This window comes from Boleophthalmus pectinirostris, unplaced genomic scaffold (genome assembly GCF_026225935.1).
Source record: "Boleophthalmus pectinirostris isolate CB_2022bp ecotype Guang Dong unplaced genomic scaffold, ASM2622593v1 HiC_scaffold_17, whole genome shotgun sequence".
In the NCBI taxonomy this organism is placed as follows: Eukaryota; Metazoa; Chordata; class Actinopteri; order Gobiiformes; family Gobiidae; genus Boleophthalmus; species Boleophthalmus pectinirostris.
This window is the reverse complement of record NW_026571115.1, coordinates 8,441,005-8,457,587: the sequence shown is the minus strand read 5'-3', so window position 1 is coordinate 8,457,587 and position 16,583 is coordinate 8,441,005. Positions and strand designations below refer to the sequence as shown.

The 16,583-nt window shown below is 39.2% G+C and overlaps 1 protein-coding gene across 1 annotated transcript in view; it reads right to left on the bottom strand.

Annotated features, from left to right (window-relative positions):
• Positions 1-16,274, bottom strand: part of radil2a (Ras association and DIL domains 2a) — a 70,889-nt gene extending 54,615 nt beyond the window's left edge. The window contains exons 1-4 of the mRNA XM_055152624.1: positions 15,703-16,274; positions 11,216-11,560; positions 8,962-9,194; positions 1,641-1,987 (exon numbers count right to left, since the gene is read on the bottom strand). Coding sequence (XP_055008599.1) covers positions 1,641-1,987; positions 8,962-9,194; positions 11,216-11,560; positions 15,703-15,836 — 1,059 coding nt within the window. The 5' untranslated portion in view covers positions 15,837-16,274. The remainder of the gene's footprint in view (positions 1-1,640; positions 1,988-8,961; positions 9,195-11,215; positions 11,561-15,702) is intronic.
• Positions 16,275-16,583: the final 309 nt, after the last annotated feature.

Here is a 16,583-nt window from a genome sequence, read left to right as displayed (position 1 = left end):
AGTGTATTCTGATTCCTGACCTAGTCGCTGGAGAGACATTAAATTGAGTGGAGGCACGAGGTGGCGCCAGCCTGGCTACCCAATTACCCAGTGGCTCTACAATTTCAATCCTCCACTCAGTGCAAAGTCAGTCTCTTAAAAGTCATGGACATTGAGGTAGTCCCTCTAAACATCAGAAGGGGTGATAGACTATTTTTGGTTTATAACATTAAAGGCCGCACAGCATCCAGGCAGAAATTAAGATTTGGATTAGTCCATGTTCCTCTGAAACTTATAAAACCTTGACAGTTCCTTGACGTATTTGGTGTTTTAATGTGTGGTCCAATGTGTTATTGTATTTTTATCCATCTCCCACATGCCACGTGTGTCTTGTTGCTGTTTGTGGGTCTGTCCATCACCTATACTTCCCCATGGTTTGTTTCTTTTTCCTATAGTCATGTGATCTTGTCATGTGATTGATATGTAATTGTCTTTAAGGACACCTGTGGGTCCTGTTTCACCCTTATGCCCTGACGAAGACTATCTTGCATGTCGAAACACGTTGGCGTCGCTCCATGTAATAAAGGACTTTTAATATATTCAGTCAGTTTGCCTCGGGTTTGTACCTCGCCCAACTTTATATTTTTTACTAAGGGCTACGTTTTGATAATAGTTCAAGCTACAAAGGACAGCAGAGGAAACAGAGGAGGCAAAGTGCATTACGGGACTTTCTATGTATTCGCGTGAATGATAAATACAATCTCTTATTTGACTGGTCACATCTAGAAACAGAACTTGATTTTTAAAGAGGACATATGTTGTTTCCTCATCGCAAACATACCTGGAGTTGTGTTTTGCTTCATTCACACATTTAAACACACGAATCCTGCATAGTTGGGTTCTTCTCTCAAACTGAAAACACTCTGTTCCACCTTCTCTACTGAACTAAAAGTAGCTGTTCACTTGAAAACTACTGCTTCATGACATCACAAGTTGCAACAGAGCATTTTGAGCCTTGGAGATGTACACGGACTCATCATAAAGGGCTACTCAAGCATGTGTGAATAAAACAAAACACAACTCCAGGTGTGTTTTTGGGGCAGTAACAACATTCAAACATGTCTTAAAAATCCGTTCGTTCATTCGTTCATCCGTTTTTCAATATAAAACCAAAAATAAGAAAATGAAAAAAACACTATTTTCTCCATTATTTGTCTCCAAAACCAAAATGAAAAAACAGAAAACGATTTGTTTTTTCAGTTTTCAATTTTGTATTTAAATTAATAATGGAAAAAACAGATAACGGCTGTTTCACCCTTATGCCCTGACGAAGACCATGTTGCGGGTCGAAACACGTTGGCGTCGCTCCATGTAATAAAGGACTTTTAATATATTCAGTCAGTTTGCCTCGGGTTTGTACCTCGCCCAACTTTATATTTTTTACTAAGGGCTAGGTTTTGATAATAGTTCAAGTTACCCCTCGTAGAGCACCTGCAGCTCTACTTTTTGACTTTTTTATGACCAAGTAAAGCGCTCTACCTCTTCTCTTCATCTGACAACCCCAGCTATGTTTTTGATGAGGAAACAACATTAAAACATAGATCAGAAAATAAAAAGCAATATAAAACTAATATATTTGAACATAATCTTGATCTGTTTACCTGTCTGTGGTTGTATCCCTGCAGTAGTAGAAAATAGGGGAAGTCAAATGGCGGGTGGATGGAGTATTGTGTGGTGTTATCGTCGCTGCTCTCCGTCTCCTCCTTCTCCTGCCCCAGCCTCAGCTCCTCTTTGTCGACCTCCGCCTCCTGCTCCTCCCTGAGCTGGTTCTGGTTCTGGTTTTGGCTCTGTTGAGCTCGGAGCGCCTCTTTCCCCATGGTCGACACGTCCATGTCGCTGAGACTCCTCCACAAACCCAGTCCGTCTACACCTTCTCCGCTCCCATCCACGAACAGAGAGGCCACGCGCGACCTGGTCTTCTGCAGCTTACGGACCTGTGCATTTAGACCTGAGGAGGAGAGAGGAGGGTTTGTCAAAAGTATCAGAAAACAGAATCAATACTAAAACTAATATCCAAACTAGACTTTTGAGAATTATTTATGCAAAAGTCACATGCACACTCACAGGACAGAAATGAATCTTCCTGAAGAGCTTTAGAATCATCTTGAGCTGTATCAGAACAAGTATAAAAGCACATAGACTAGTCTGGAAACTACCTGGACCACTGAGGAATTACACAGATATAAGACCACATGGGAATATAAAAGAAAGTACTATGATTTAATCTTGAAAACTACATTCTATTGTCTAAAGAAAGTGTTTTTATTATCATTGTGGTATCAGAATATTGGATATCGAGTCTATTCCTTAGTATCGAAAGTTTGAAGTTTTTTGTATCGTGACAAGTTGTTTCATAAGAAGGGCTCCGGCCGTTAATCAAATTTTAATCAACATTTTGGTTCAGTCATGTCTAATTCACAATGATCAGCCTGGGTCTTTTTAACGGAGAGGTCCAGAGCCACGCCCCTGTTAGTAAAAGCAAAAGGTTTGGAGCAGAGTTCAGACTTTGGAGGAACAAATGGGACTATTTTTGTTGTGAAAGGCACTGATCTGAAGTCTTGTTGTTTTGTCATAGTTTAAAGTGACAATAGGGTGGAATGTCAACTGCATGATTCCATGGAAATACAGTCGCTCCTCCAGACCAAGTAAGAGTCAGGTTTGTGGAGATGAAAGCCCAGTCAGCGTAAGGACTGTTTTCTATGTTTTTCAGTCGAACAAACAATCCATAATGAAAAATTAACAAACACACTTTCATTTTACTATACAGGATGTCCTAAAAAGTTTCACAGGCCAATAATTTCATAAATTTTTGTTGAAATAAGCTTGAAATTTTCACAGAATGTAAAGAAACAGATCAAGATTTTAAATTCAATGTTTTATTTTTGTTCTGTTTTCAGGTTGAGTCATGCCGTTCACTCCCAAAGAGAAGTCATTTTGCGTTATGGATCTGCTCCCACACAATCACCCAAGACTGTGCAATGCAAAATTTGGAAAAACTTCACCAACTGGCAAACAAATTTGGACTTGGTACCAAAATTTAAAGAGGACGACTTCTTATGTAGGGTTAAACGATCTGGCAGACCAACATCAACATCATCATTGAGTTGGACTGAGTAGTTTTCAAAATAATTGCTTTTAAAATTATGTCTAATTTTTTGGGACACCCTGTATTTTCAGCAAAAAAAGGTTACATACTGGGAATGTAACTGTATTAAATCAATTAAATTTTTTAAATAAAATGTATAAAATGTTTTTGATATTAAGGAAGATCAATATGAGGATGGATAATATTGACTAAAATTGCTCAAATAAAAAAAAAAAAGAATGATTTGACTGCATTTTTATAATTTCAGAAATGCACTGACCCAGAAAATGCCAGTTAATGTCATGTTTAACTGTCCACTATTGCACAAAATATGAATCATTCATAAAATTAACCCCACAAGTTTTTTCCTCTTAACAGTTTTTCTCTTATCGTAGCTCACATGGCACTTCGAGAAAACAGCTCATACTCACACAAGCAAACAACATGTGACTTCCCACAATGCACCAGGTTTCTCAGCACACTCTCTGTATAATGTAATCTAACTCCTGCATGTTCAAGTACCATTAGTGCCCAAAGTTAAAAGCTGAATACAAAAAAACATGGCGTCTGACCAAGTTCCCACCAAAAGCCTCATAAACTTATCTGAGCAGCAGCAGTCCAAAGCTCTGGCTGCAAGTCAAATGTAACAAACCAGGAGGAAGTAGAGGAAACAGAGGAGGCAAAGTGCATTACGGGACTTTCTATGTGTCCGCGTGAATGATAAATACAATCTCTTATTTGACTGGTCACAGCTAGAAACAGAACTTGATTTTTAAAGAGGACATATGTTGTTTCCTCAGCGCAAACAGACCTGGAGCTGTGCTTTGCTTCATTCACACGTTTAACACACAAATCCTGCATAGTTGGGTTCTTCTCTCAAACTGAAAACACTCTGTTCCACCTTGTGATGTCATGCGGTAATACAGGAAGTGCTTAAATGTTACAATCATCATTAAATATTAGAATCGTGGATATTTTCAGTCCTGTAATTGCCAATCTCTACTGAACTAAAAGTAGCTTCATGACATCACAATTTGCAACAGAGCATTTTGAGCTTTGGAGATGCAGACAGACTAATGATAAAAGGCAACTCAAGCATGTGTGAATGAAACAAAACACAAATCCAGGTATGTTTTTGAGGCAGTAACAACATTCAAACATGACAACAACTGTTGTCTTCATTATTTGTCTCCAACCCAAAATGAAAAAAAAAAAAGGATAACGATTTGTTTTTCAGTTTTCAATTTTGTGTTTAAATGAACAATGGAAAAAACGGATAACGGCCATTTCCCGTTTTCGTGACTTAAACTGCGATGCCAGACTTTTGTGCCGCATACAGACTGAACCAGGACTGGACCAGGTCCAAGACGAGACCGGAACCAGACCAGGACTGAGACCAAGACTTAGACCGGGACCAGACCAGGACTGAGTCCGGGACGAGGACCAGGACTGAGACAGGGACAGCGACCAGGACCAGACCGGGACAGCGACCAGGACCAGACCGGGACTGAGACCAGGGCCAGACGGGACCAGAAAACGGTTTAGTCCTGGTTTAGTTCTGGTTTAGTCCTGGTTTAATTCTGGTTTAGTCCTGGTTTAGTCCTGGTTTAGTTCTGGTTTAGTCCTGGTTCAATCCGTATGTGGTGCAAAAGTCCGGCATTGCAGTTTAAGTCACGGAAACGGGAAACACCCATTATCCGTTTTTTCCATTATTCGTTTAAACACAAAATTGAAAACTGAAAAAACTAATCGTTATCCATTTTTTCACTTCGGTTTAAGAGACAAATAATGAAGAAAACTGTAGTTTTTTCATTTTCTTATTTTGGCTTTATATTGAAAAACGAATGAACGAATGATACATGGATTCTTAAAGCTCACAAGAATCAGTCTTGCGTAATACAGAACCTTTAAACAAATAACTAATGCAGTCACACTCACTGTACAACTCCAATTACTACTACTTCCCCATACAGATCTGCAGCGTATCAGTTCCACAGTGAAGTGAGAGACCACACTGGGCTCTGCGGCTTTATGCTCAGGAATGTCCCTCAGTCACACACTCACAGTCACACAGGCTCTTATCAGCACTGGGAACTTTTACACTGACCAAATCTGACACAACAAAGGTGGGAACGCTTCAAATAACACAGAGAAAACTCAAGTAGAAGTAGAAATATGTGGGAGTTTGTCAAAGGATGTAATTTTTGTTGTTGTTGTGTGTTTCATGACACTAAAATGTGGTTACAGTGAACTTTTACACTGACCACAACGGACACAACAAGGTCAAAACTAAGTAAAGGTGCTCACAAAATACTTGGCAAATTTGTAATCTGGGATGGGTCTAATGAATCCAAATAAGGAAAAAATGACTGAATTATTATTATATTTTTAATGATGAAAAAAGTTGTGTTTCATGATAGTAAAATTTGTGAACTTTTACACTGACCAAATCTTACACAACAAAGATGGGAACACTTCAAATCATGTACTAGTAGAAAAAAAACTCAAGTAAAAATACTCACTAAATATATGGGAATTTGTCAAACTGGGTCTAATGAATCCAAGAGAGGAAAAAGTATTGAAATTACTGAAATCTGGGAACTTTTACACTGACCAAAACTGACACAACAAAAGTGGGAACAGATCAAATAATATAGAAAAAAACTCAAATGAGGAAAAATTACTCAAATATGTAGTTTTTTTTTTTCAATTATCAGAAAATTGTGATACTGAAAATGATACTGTAATGTGGGTACTGTGAACTTTTACACTGACTGACACAACAAGGTGGGAACAGTTCACAAAATATAGAAAAACCTCAAGGAAACGTGTTTACAAAATACAGAGGAACTTGTCAGGAATGGGTCTAATGAATCCAAATGAGAAAAAGTTGCTCAAATATTTTTTTTTCCTCAATGTTCAGGAAGTTGTGTTTGATGATACTAAAATCAGTGCACTTATACACTGATCGAAACTGATGTAACAATAGTGGGAACACATTAAATCAGGGGTGTCAAACTCATTTTGGTCCGGGGGCCACATCCAACCGACTTTGATTCAAAGGGGCCGGATCAGAAAACTCATGTCATATAAACCCCAAAAATAACAATAAGTTCAAATATTTGTGCAGAGAAACACAAATCTATTACAGATTTTTTTTTTAACTGATGAACTCTTTCTTTTACAAAATATTATAATGTTATGAACAACCTGAAACTTTAAGAAAAATACAATTTCAACACAATGTTTTAACATGAACTTGTTTAACATTAACTTGTATAAATAGGAATAAGTACATTTTTCTTGGTAAATCCTGCACTCAGCTCCGCTTTTCTCATTTTAGACATTTTGCTGATGAGGGTGTCATTGTCAACAGTCAAAACGATCGTCCTTTAAGAGAGTTTGGAAAGAGACAAGTCTTCATTTGTGCTGCTCTGGTGGGAGGGGCCACGCACAGAGACGCTGGAGATGCTGCAATGCTCAGCATCGCAGAAAATTAACAATATTTTATATAAATATTTTAATAAAAAATAGAATTAAAATATTTTAGTAGAAAATCAGCCGAGGGCCAGATTAAAGGTCTTGGAGGGCCGGATCTGGCCCCCGGGCCGCATGTTTGACACCTGTGCATTAAATAATATAGTAAAAACTTAAGTAAAAGTGCTTAAAAATATGGGTCTACTGAATCCAAACAAGGAAAAATTTATCATTTGTTTAGTTTTTTTTCAATGAGCAGGAGTTGTTTTGCAGGACTAACTGATTTTCATACTGCAATGATCATAAAAAGCTCTTCTTTTAGACAATAGAATGTAGATAAAACAGTTGTTTTTTTAAATATTATAGCTAGTGCTTTCATTCTGGTTATGATTAGTCTTTTTAATGGAGAAGTCTACAGCCAATTCTCAGATGGAAAAACATGGTTTGGAGTTCAGAATTTGGAGGAAAAAATCTGACAGTTATTTGTGTTTGATCAATGCTTAAAAGTCTGTATTTGGACAAGAAATTAATATTAAATGCCTTTTTGTTTACGTGAAACAAAACCAAAACAAATTTTACAAATCGTAAGTGATCAATATGAGGAAAAGTATGGTGATTTTTTATTTTTTTTTCTAATATAGACCATTCTAAAATTATTCTAAAATTGTCACATTTTGTTCTAATTTTGTTGTGTCAACTAGTATCAAATTTAGATTTTTTGACAACCCAAAAAGTAATATCAGCATCTGTACCAGACCTGTGCAGAGTTACTCAATTTAATGTAATTTTTCTGTAGAGCCCCAAATCACAACTCTGGTCTCCTTGCAAGGCTTCATGTATTCATGTATTGATTTAACCAACAGAATGTTAGAAAATCAAACACTGAAAATGTCAAAAACATGTCAATAAAAGACATCAGTGGAGCCTTGATGCTGTCCAGAGCTGCAGAGACTAAGAGACCGAAGATAAGATTTGGGACAGTCTCTCTCTCTCCAGTCTCTCACTGTGTTTTTTGTCAATCAGACACTCTCTCCTCTTCTCCTCCTCTCCCCCTCTCTTTCTTTCTCTTCCTCTCCTCCTCTCTCTCCCTCTTCCTCTCTCTCTCTTCCCCTACCCGCACTCCATCTCTCCCCCTCTTTCTCTTCCCCTCTCGCTATCTCTTCCCCTACCCCTCTCTTTTCCTCCACCTCTTTCTCTCCTTCTCTCCCTCTCTCCCGTCTTCACTCTCGTTCTCTCTTCCCCGACCCGTCTTCGCATCTCTCCCCCCTCTTTCTCTTCCCCTCTCTCTCTTCCTTTCCTCCTCTCCCTCTCTCTCTCCTCCTTTTCTCCTCTCCCTCTCCCTATTTCTCTCCCCATCTCTCTCTCTCTTCGTCCCCTCATCTTCCTTTCCCTCCCTGTCTCTCACCCTCCTTTCCTCCTCCCCCCCTCTCTTTCCCTCTCCTCCTCTCTCTCCCTGTTTCTCCTCCTCTCTTTCTCTCCCTCTTTCTTCCCCTCTCCCCTGTGTTCTGTCCCATCTCTCTGTGATAAGCAGAACAATGGAGGCTGTTGGGCTGCAACAGGAGCTGAGGATCAGGACTCCCCCCCGAGTGTCTCTGTGTCTCTGCGGTCCACACTGAGTGATTGGTAACAGGGATGCTACACTCACTGATAGCACTGACAGTTCTGGAGAATATTTTTGAAGCCTTTTCGAAGTAATAATAACATCTAATGCAGACTGGGACTTTTCTGAAGTTGCCCTGAAGCTCTGGAACACAAACCTTAATGTTAAAGGTCCTATATAACACAAACTTGACTCTTATGAGCTTCTAAGTCATGTTATAATGTTGTTACCTCATCAAAAACAGACCTTGAGTTGTGTTTTGTTTCATTCACACATTTCAGTAATCCTTTATTATAGCTCAGAATGCTCTGTTCCACCTCGTGATGTCATGATTTTTTCAAGTTAACAGCTACTTTTTACGTTTAGTTAAGCAAAGATTGGCAATTCCTGGGCTGAAATTATCCAAGTGATTCTAGTGAAGGTGTATGGAGTTTTAAAATACAGTAAAGTACTTCCTGTATTCCCACATGACATCACAAGGTGGAACTGAGTGTTTTCTGTTTGAGAGAAGAGCTCAGCCTAAATCTGCAGGGTTTGTGTGTTAAACATGTGTGAATGAAACAAAACACAACTCCACTTTTGTTTGTGATGTGAAACTACGTTATAACATAAATTACAAAAAAGGGCAATATGAGATCTTTAAATCTATAGTATCGAAATCGATATCGGAACTGAAAAAGCTGGATCGACGCATCCCAAAACAAACATATCAACTGCGCCAAACTGTCTCCAGGCCCCATCAGCCAAAACTCGCCCTCACCTGCGGTCACTGTGTCTCTGTTCTTCAGGCTCTGCTCCTCCACACTGGCTCTGCGCTGGATCTCAAAGCGCCTGGAGAAGCCATCTTTGGGTTTCCATAGCGACTGCAGGAGGAGGGGCTTCTCCGCGTCGCCAACCACACGGAAACACTCCCTCTTCCAGTGGTTCTCCACGGTCCGGCCAATCACGTCACACAGCACGTAGTCCCCGGGCTCCTCCTTCTCCAGACAGTACCTGAACATGAGGATTATAATTGAAGGTGGACTACGTAACTCTTCTGGTGAGGAGTCTGTCACCTGCTTGTTTCCATAGAGATGCTATTGCCTTTTACAGAATATTCCATGGTATAGCATTACACTTATATTTAAAATGTATTCTACTCAAGGTGTTTATATCGCTCACAAATACCTTGAAAAACATGCTTTAATACAGTGAGTGGTGACGCCTCTCCACAGATCTAACCTGTAACTTGACATGGTGGTGTCAGCTGCTTGTCTCCATGAAGATAGACAATTTAATACCATACTGTGTAACATTCCAAGCAAAAGCGATACAATCCCCACAGAGCAGCAGGTTGGAAAGAACAACTCTACTAGCATGTTCTGAAATCCAACACATTCTTGTGGGTTTACAGTCAATATATCAGGCTACGTTTACACATAGCCGGGTATGTTGAGAAACGAATATTTCCCTCCATTTTCCAAAATAACATTGTGCACATAGCATTGTTTTCAAAAAAAGTTTTCATTTATATCAACCCACATAAATTCGCCATTGAGCGCCATCAGAACTACACCAAGCCTCTTGGCGGCACCTGGATTAGATTCAAACATAGCATTTACTTCATTACAGTTGAAAGTATTACTCAAAAATACTTTGAAAAACGTGCAGTACTGAGTGGGTTCGCTTCTCCACAGATATGTTAAAAAAGTGTCAAAATTGCTGAAATCCGAGCCTCATTGGTCACTGGTCATGGATATTAAACATCAGCTGTGTGTGCAAATGCAAACACATGAAAAGTATTTGCACCAGAAGAAATGCGACTGCTGCTCTGAATGCTCCATCATCATCATCAGAGCAAAAGTTAAACATTGGTTGCACTTTTGGTGAGTCAGCTCCTAAAACTCAGTTTATCTCACTTTACACGCAAACATGAAACCGTAGTTTTCCGGAATCTCCACTCTAGCCGGAGTTTTTAGAAAGATTTGTTTTCAGATTTCGCCATTTGCGTGTAAAAGATGGGTACAAACGAAGAGAAATATATCTGTTTTTAAAAATACCCATGTACGTGTAAACGGGGCCTCAGTCTTTTTAAGTCCCAGTCCATGTTTAAAATATGCACTGTGAACTGAATCTTGATTTTTTTTTCTTTTAAGAGTTTAAACCTGTGAGTTTATTTTTTGTTCAATTCTCCTCCTGCAAACTTTTAACATTAAATACCCTGTACCAGATTTGTTTCTCATGTATTTGACAAAAACTTGCTTTGAAGTCAAACAAAGTCAGCTGTGTATTGTCTGCATCTTATATAAAGTGTTATCAGGATCATGCTAGGCTAGTGCATGTCAATGGCCATAGATATCCTGCCACTAAAAACAGTCTTACCCACTCCACAAAACACCCGAAGCAAATCTATTATAATGCCAGACTGTCGATGTAAATGTCCGTGTTGATAGAATAATTTTAGAAGTAAAACCAGACTTGCATTTGAAGGATTTATGTGTGAGCAGCAGCAGTGATTTGTACTTTCTGATAGAAATCTTGGCAGCAGCGGACTGATATATGAGAAAATAGTCCCTCAACATGCAAGGATTCATGTGATGCAAGGTTAGTTTTATTTCAAAAACTATTCTATTGACACAGACGTTCACATGGACAGTCTGGAGTAATAATAGATTTGCTTCGGGTGTTTCGTGGAGTGGGTAAGACTGTTTTTAGTGTCAGGCTAACTATGGCCATTGACATGCACTAGCCTAGCACCAGTGACCTCTGCAAATACAAGGACTGCATGGAATATTTAAAAAAGTGTCTCCACTCGTCTCCAACACTCTGGCTCACAAGGAAATGAGGCCCTATGTCCAAAATTCCAGACTGTCCCTTTAACCTTCAAGGCTTTAAAGTAGCGCTGAGCTCTTGAAACCAAATACTTTGAACAGATTCCTTCACAATAACATCGTAAGTGGTTTGCATTGTCCGCACTGAGTCTCCATTGTGAGAAACCCTGAATTATGGCGTTGTCAGGTTGCCAGATCTCTCACCTCTCCAGTGCCTCTTTCACGAGCTCCTTCGCCTCTGACTGAATCGTGGCCAGCACACTTTTGTAGTTGGTCCCTTGACAAATGTCGCTGCCAAAAATCTTCAAAATCCCCGGCGCCGATTTCTGATGGGACAGTTCGGAGGGGTCGTCGTTGGCGTGCAGGTCCCCGCCGAGGCTGCCACTGTCCGTCAGGTTGCCCCGGCGAGCTGCCCTGGAGTCCCGCAGGTTTGGGCTGTGGCCGAAGACGCTGGAGAGGCGGTTGTTATGGCGACGGATTTTGCTTTTGGCGGGCTGCCGGACCCCCACGCTCTCCGAGGAGCGAACGGTGCTGTCAGACTGGGTGGATCTAGAGAAGGGAGAGAAGGAGACAGAGTAAATGAGAGAGAGGGATGTAGGGAAGGAGAGAGGGAGATAAAAAGAGAGAAAGTATGAGTATGAGACAGAGTAATGTAGGGACAGAGAGAGAGAGGGAGGGAAGGAAAGTGAGAGAGAAAAAGAGAGTAAGAGTGAGTATGAGAAAGTGGAATGTAGGGAAGGAGAGAGAGAGGGAGAGGGAGGTAGGGAGAAAAGAGAGAGGAAGCGAAGGAGAGTGGGAGGGAGAGAGAAAAAGAGAGAAAGAGAAAGTAAGAGAGAAAGGGATGTAGGGAAGGACAGAGAAAGAGAGGAAAAGAAAGACGGAGGGGAGCAGAAAGAGAGGGAAGGAGAGAAAGAGACGGAAGAAGAGAAAGAGAGAGAAAGTGTGTGTATGAGAGGGAGGGAAGAGAGAGAGGGAGAAAGAGAGAGAGTTGATATGAGAAAGAGGAATGTAGGGAAGGAGAGAGAGGGAGAGAGAGGGAGAAGGAGAGAGAGAGTAGGAGAGAGGCAGGGAGAGGGAGAGGGGGAGAGAGGCAGGGAGAGGACAGAAAGAGGGACAGAAAGATGGAGAGAGGGGGAGAGAGGAGAAAAGAAAGGGAGGGAAAAAAGAAGAAAGACAGAGTTGCAAAGAGATAAGGAAGAGAGAGGGAGAATGAAAGAAGGAATGTGACACAGGAACAAAACATCAGATATTTTTAAGGTTGGTCTGATACAGATTTTTCCGTGAATACTGCCCAAATTCAATTAAAATTAAGCAAAGTTCACAAAATAACGTTTCCCTTTAGTACAAATCATTGCAAACGTCTTTTTCTTTAATATAATTTGTTCAATTTTCATGATTGTATAAACAAAAACATTACCACTTCTTTGCTTTCTTTCATTGCTCTTCTATTTCCATAAAATTTCCATAAAAAATATAAAAATCATAACATTTTTACATCAGATTTGTTGGGTTTTTGGGCAAAGATTAGTCCCACTTTAATCAGATTTCAATTTTATGTTTTCGGTTTACAGTAAAAAGTAAAAAAAATCTACTGCTAGAAATTAAATTAAATATTATAATCTGACAGGTGCAGTGTAACACAAGTGACTTAAGGTTTGGAAACTCAGGCTCAAGTTAATTACCCCATAATGGATTTAGTTATTATGAAGTTATATTGTGAAATGTTTAATTGCTGGTTTAAACGATTATGAGTTCCCCACCATCAGAAAAGGATTAATTGCACAAGATTCTGTGTCATCAGATTAAACATAGAGTTGCCTGAAATACAGTTTAATTGCACTCTGTTTTGGATTATATTTCAAAATAAGGGACACTACTGGTAGCTAAAAGTTCACCCCACATTGTTGATCCTTTTAGACAATTTATTTTAACTCAACCAACAGTAAAAAGGCAAGAATGAAGGCCTATAATCAATAGGGATGTAACAATAACCGAAAAATCTGATACCTATCGTCAAAAAGTCTCACAATAATATCGTGCAAGTTATGATGCAGCAACATAGCTAAAAAAAAAAAAACAGAGGGAACTACATAGACCATGATCCTTTGCTCCATCCTAGTGCAGACCTGCCATGATGAAATAACTGTACTAAACACTTTTAAATCTTAATTCTTTTTTGGATTATGACATAAGCAAAAGACAATTTTAAGGCAGTTTAAAAGGGGAATTTTAGTAGCCTCCACAAATGATCACAATGGGCTCTTTGCGCTTATGTCACAAAACCGGCAGACGTTCGGAAACATGCGGGTGACGACTTTTTTGGGCTCTGTTATTGATAGTAACTCTGACAAAATCTAAGGAAAACTGAGAAAATGGCTCATTTTTAGAAGAAACTGTATTTGTTCTATTTTTCCTTTTATAAATTTCCTATTAATTTGTGTATTATAATTTGTCTAACTTAATCATTTCTAAAAAGATGCCATTGTAGCAATCCTTAATGTTCATCAGATCAACAGTTCCAACCAGCTGTCTGTAAGTGACATTGATGATGTGATTAGAGTCACGTCCCACATGGAAAGCTTTGGCAGGTTGGGAAGACGCTGCTGCTGAATCCACGGTTTTATCACATGCCCAGTGTTGGGAATTGCACCGGAAGAAGTCATCCGCATGTTTCCAAATGTCTTCCGGTAAGTGTGAATAGAATAGAGCCTAAAAATATCGGACCTTGACATGCATATCGTAAAAATATTGTATCAAGAGATTTGGATATTGTTACATCCCTAATAATCAGTGTAGGGGAGTAACTGAATACATGTACTGAAAACAGATATTCTGAATAATCATTTTAAGTACCTGTATCCCAGTTTCTTACACATTTTCTCACTTTCTCATTCAGATTACAATTACTTTTCTAAAATTAAAGGAATCCATGACATTACTTCATCACGCAATTTTGGCTTTAAAGGTGCACTGCTCAACTTTTCTGGTGGAGGGTTCGCTACACCTGCTTGTCTCCATGGAGATGTTACTCCATTCCCTGAAATGTTCCATAGTATGACATTAACATCTAGTATTTATTCATTACAGGTGTTTCTGTTGCTCAAAAACACAAAAATTCCTCTTCACAAATCTGAATTGTAATGTAGCGTAGTGCTGTAACCCGCTTGTCTTCCCCGTGATAGACAGGTTTAATCTATACTGCGGAACATTCTAGACAAAGTGATAACATCTCCATGGAGACAAACAGGTGACGAACCCTCCACTAGAAATGTTACGCAGTGCACCTTTAAACTGCACAGTATTAGTGAGAAAAAGAGAACACAGCTCTAGCAGAGTGTGCATGTGTGATTTTTCATCTCTAATTATTTGTCAGATTTTTTTTTACACTATGACACAATGCGACTTAATGTAAAAGTATTCCCAGTATTTAGAATACAGTACTCTGATTGGGCGTTGTATCAGAATGTGTCACAAAATACATTTTAGAGCAAGTATTCAGTATTCTGTTTATATTGCAATGTGATTTACAACCAGAAAGGTTGTGTGGTCTCTTTCCACTTGTTTCCTTGTACAGTTTACACTAAATACAAACAAATCTACAATTGAAAGACTTATTTTATATACTGTAGTCTCATTTTCATAAAGGTGCAATGCGTAACTTTTCTGGTGGATGGTCCATTATCTGCAAATCTCCATACAGAAGTTATTGCTTTGCCAAGAATATTCCACAGTCCGGCATTTCACTTATTTACTTATTTACATTTCACTTATTTATGTCTCCATGGGGACAACAGGCCAAGTTACAGGTCAGATTTATGGTGAGGTGATCCCGGCATACAATAAAAATTTAATTTTTTCAAGGTTTTAAGCAATAAAACCACCTGTAATTGAATAAATATATGACAGAGAAGTTGAATGACATACGTGGAACATTTCAGGCAAAACAAGTAACACTTCCACGGAGACAGGAGGGTGGCGAAGTCCAGACCAAAAAAATTACATAGTGCACCTAACTATGCTTCTTCAATAAACCATATATTACAAATAAAACATTTAAATGAAGTTGTTGGGGTGAGTTTTCCTATTGTTGTGTTTCAGATGACATCACAATATTCTATCGGCCAATAATACTTAACAGATGAGTGTAGTAGTTAAAATGAATATTGTTAGAATGCAGATTTTTGTTGTAACTCAGTGAATTATTGGGTCAGTAAGACAAACAACATTTGTAAATTTACCTTTTGGATATTTCATGCTAAAGTACAATGTAATTAACATACAAATCTGGCTCTTGCCCCCATTTGAAAGTACATAATGAGCATTTTAGCTTATGAAAACTATTACTGCACTGTGTAACTTTCTGGAGGAGGGTCGGCCACCTGCTTCTATTCATGGAAATTATTACTTAGTCTAGAATGTCCCACATTATGGCATTACACTTATCTATTTTCATGGAGACAAGCCAATAATGCTTCTAGGCCAAGTTATAGGTCAGATCTGTGGAGGGGTGAGCTCACTCATGAAGCAATGCATGTATTTTTAAGTAGCAATATAGAAGAGTTTAATGCCATATTGTGAAACCGTTCAGGCAAAGCAATAATATCTCCATGGAAACAATGTTGTGGCAGACAACCTAGCAGAAAAGTTACACAGTGAACCTTTAATAAAGCCTATATACATCAGGTACTTACTGCATGGAACCATTGCTGGGTTTTCGTCCCAGTTTGGCGAGGCGTCTCTTTGGGGAGCGGATGAGCAAACCCACGGAGAGGTTCAGACTTTGTTTATTATTCACGGGACTGCTTCTCTCCTCCGAAATCATCATTGCTTTCTTTTGTTCATTTAAACATTACAAAAATAAGAAAAGTGCCCTCGTGGTTAGAAGTTAGCATCCTCTCCTTACGCGTAAAAGTGTTTATCTTTGGATAACGTGGCACGACAAAGTACGCACGAAAAACTGTCAAAAGATAAAAAAAAAAAAAAAAAAGGGAGAAAATCGTTTTGTTTTGACACGATTAATCCGTTTCAGCTAAAATATTCGAAGTCGATATTTTCCAATTCCCAAATCACTGTTCCTGATAAAATCCAAATAAAAGTTTCTCCTCCAACGACGAAGTAACCAGCGCGTAATTACCGCACTCAACTTGTTCGATTGCCGCTAAAAACTCAAGGAGGACGTCGGGAAATGGCATCTTCTTATCCCACGTTGACCTTTTGACAGAAAAATCCGCTAAATCCCAAAGCGTGGATCGGAGCGGACTGAATGAAGAACCTGTTGCTGAAGAGGAGACGCCAGCGGGGGGCGTGGCTACGGACTGCGTCACGGGAGTAGGGCGTGGTTACGGGAAGGACACGCCCATAAACAAAACATATCCTAACGGTCATATATCATGCTAACTTGACTCTTGACTCTTTTTGTTTCTTTTTTTTTTTTTCTCCATTCACAGATGTTTGAATAACCATTTATTATTAGTCTGCCTACATCTCCAAAGCTCAAAATGCTCTGCTCCACCTTGTGATATCATGAAGTGGTAGTTTTCTAGTTCCTTTCTAGTACCTTATGATAACATAG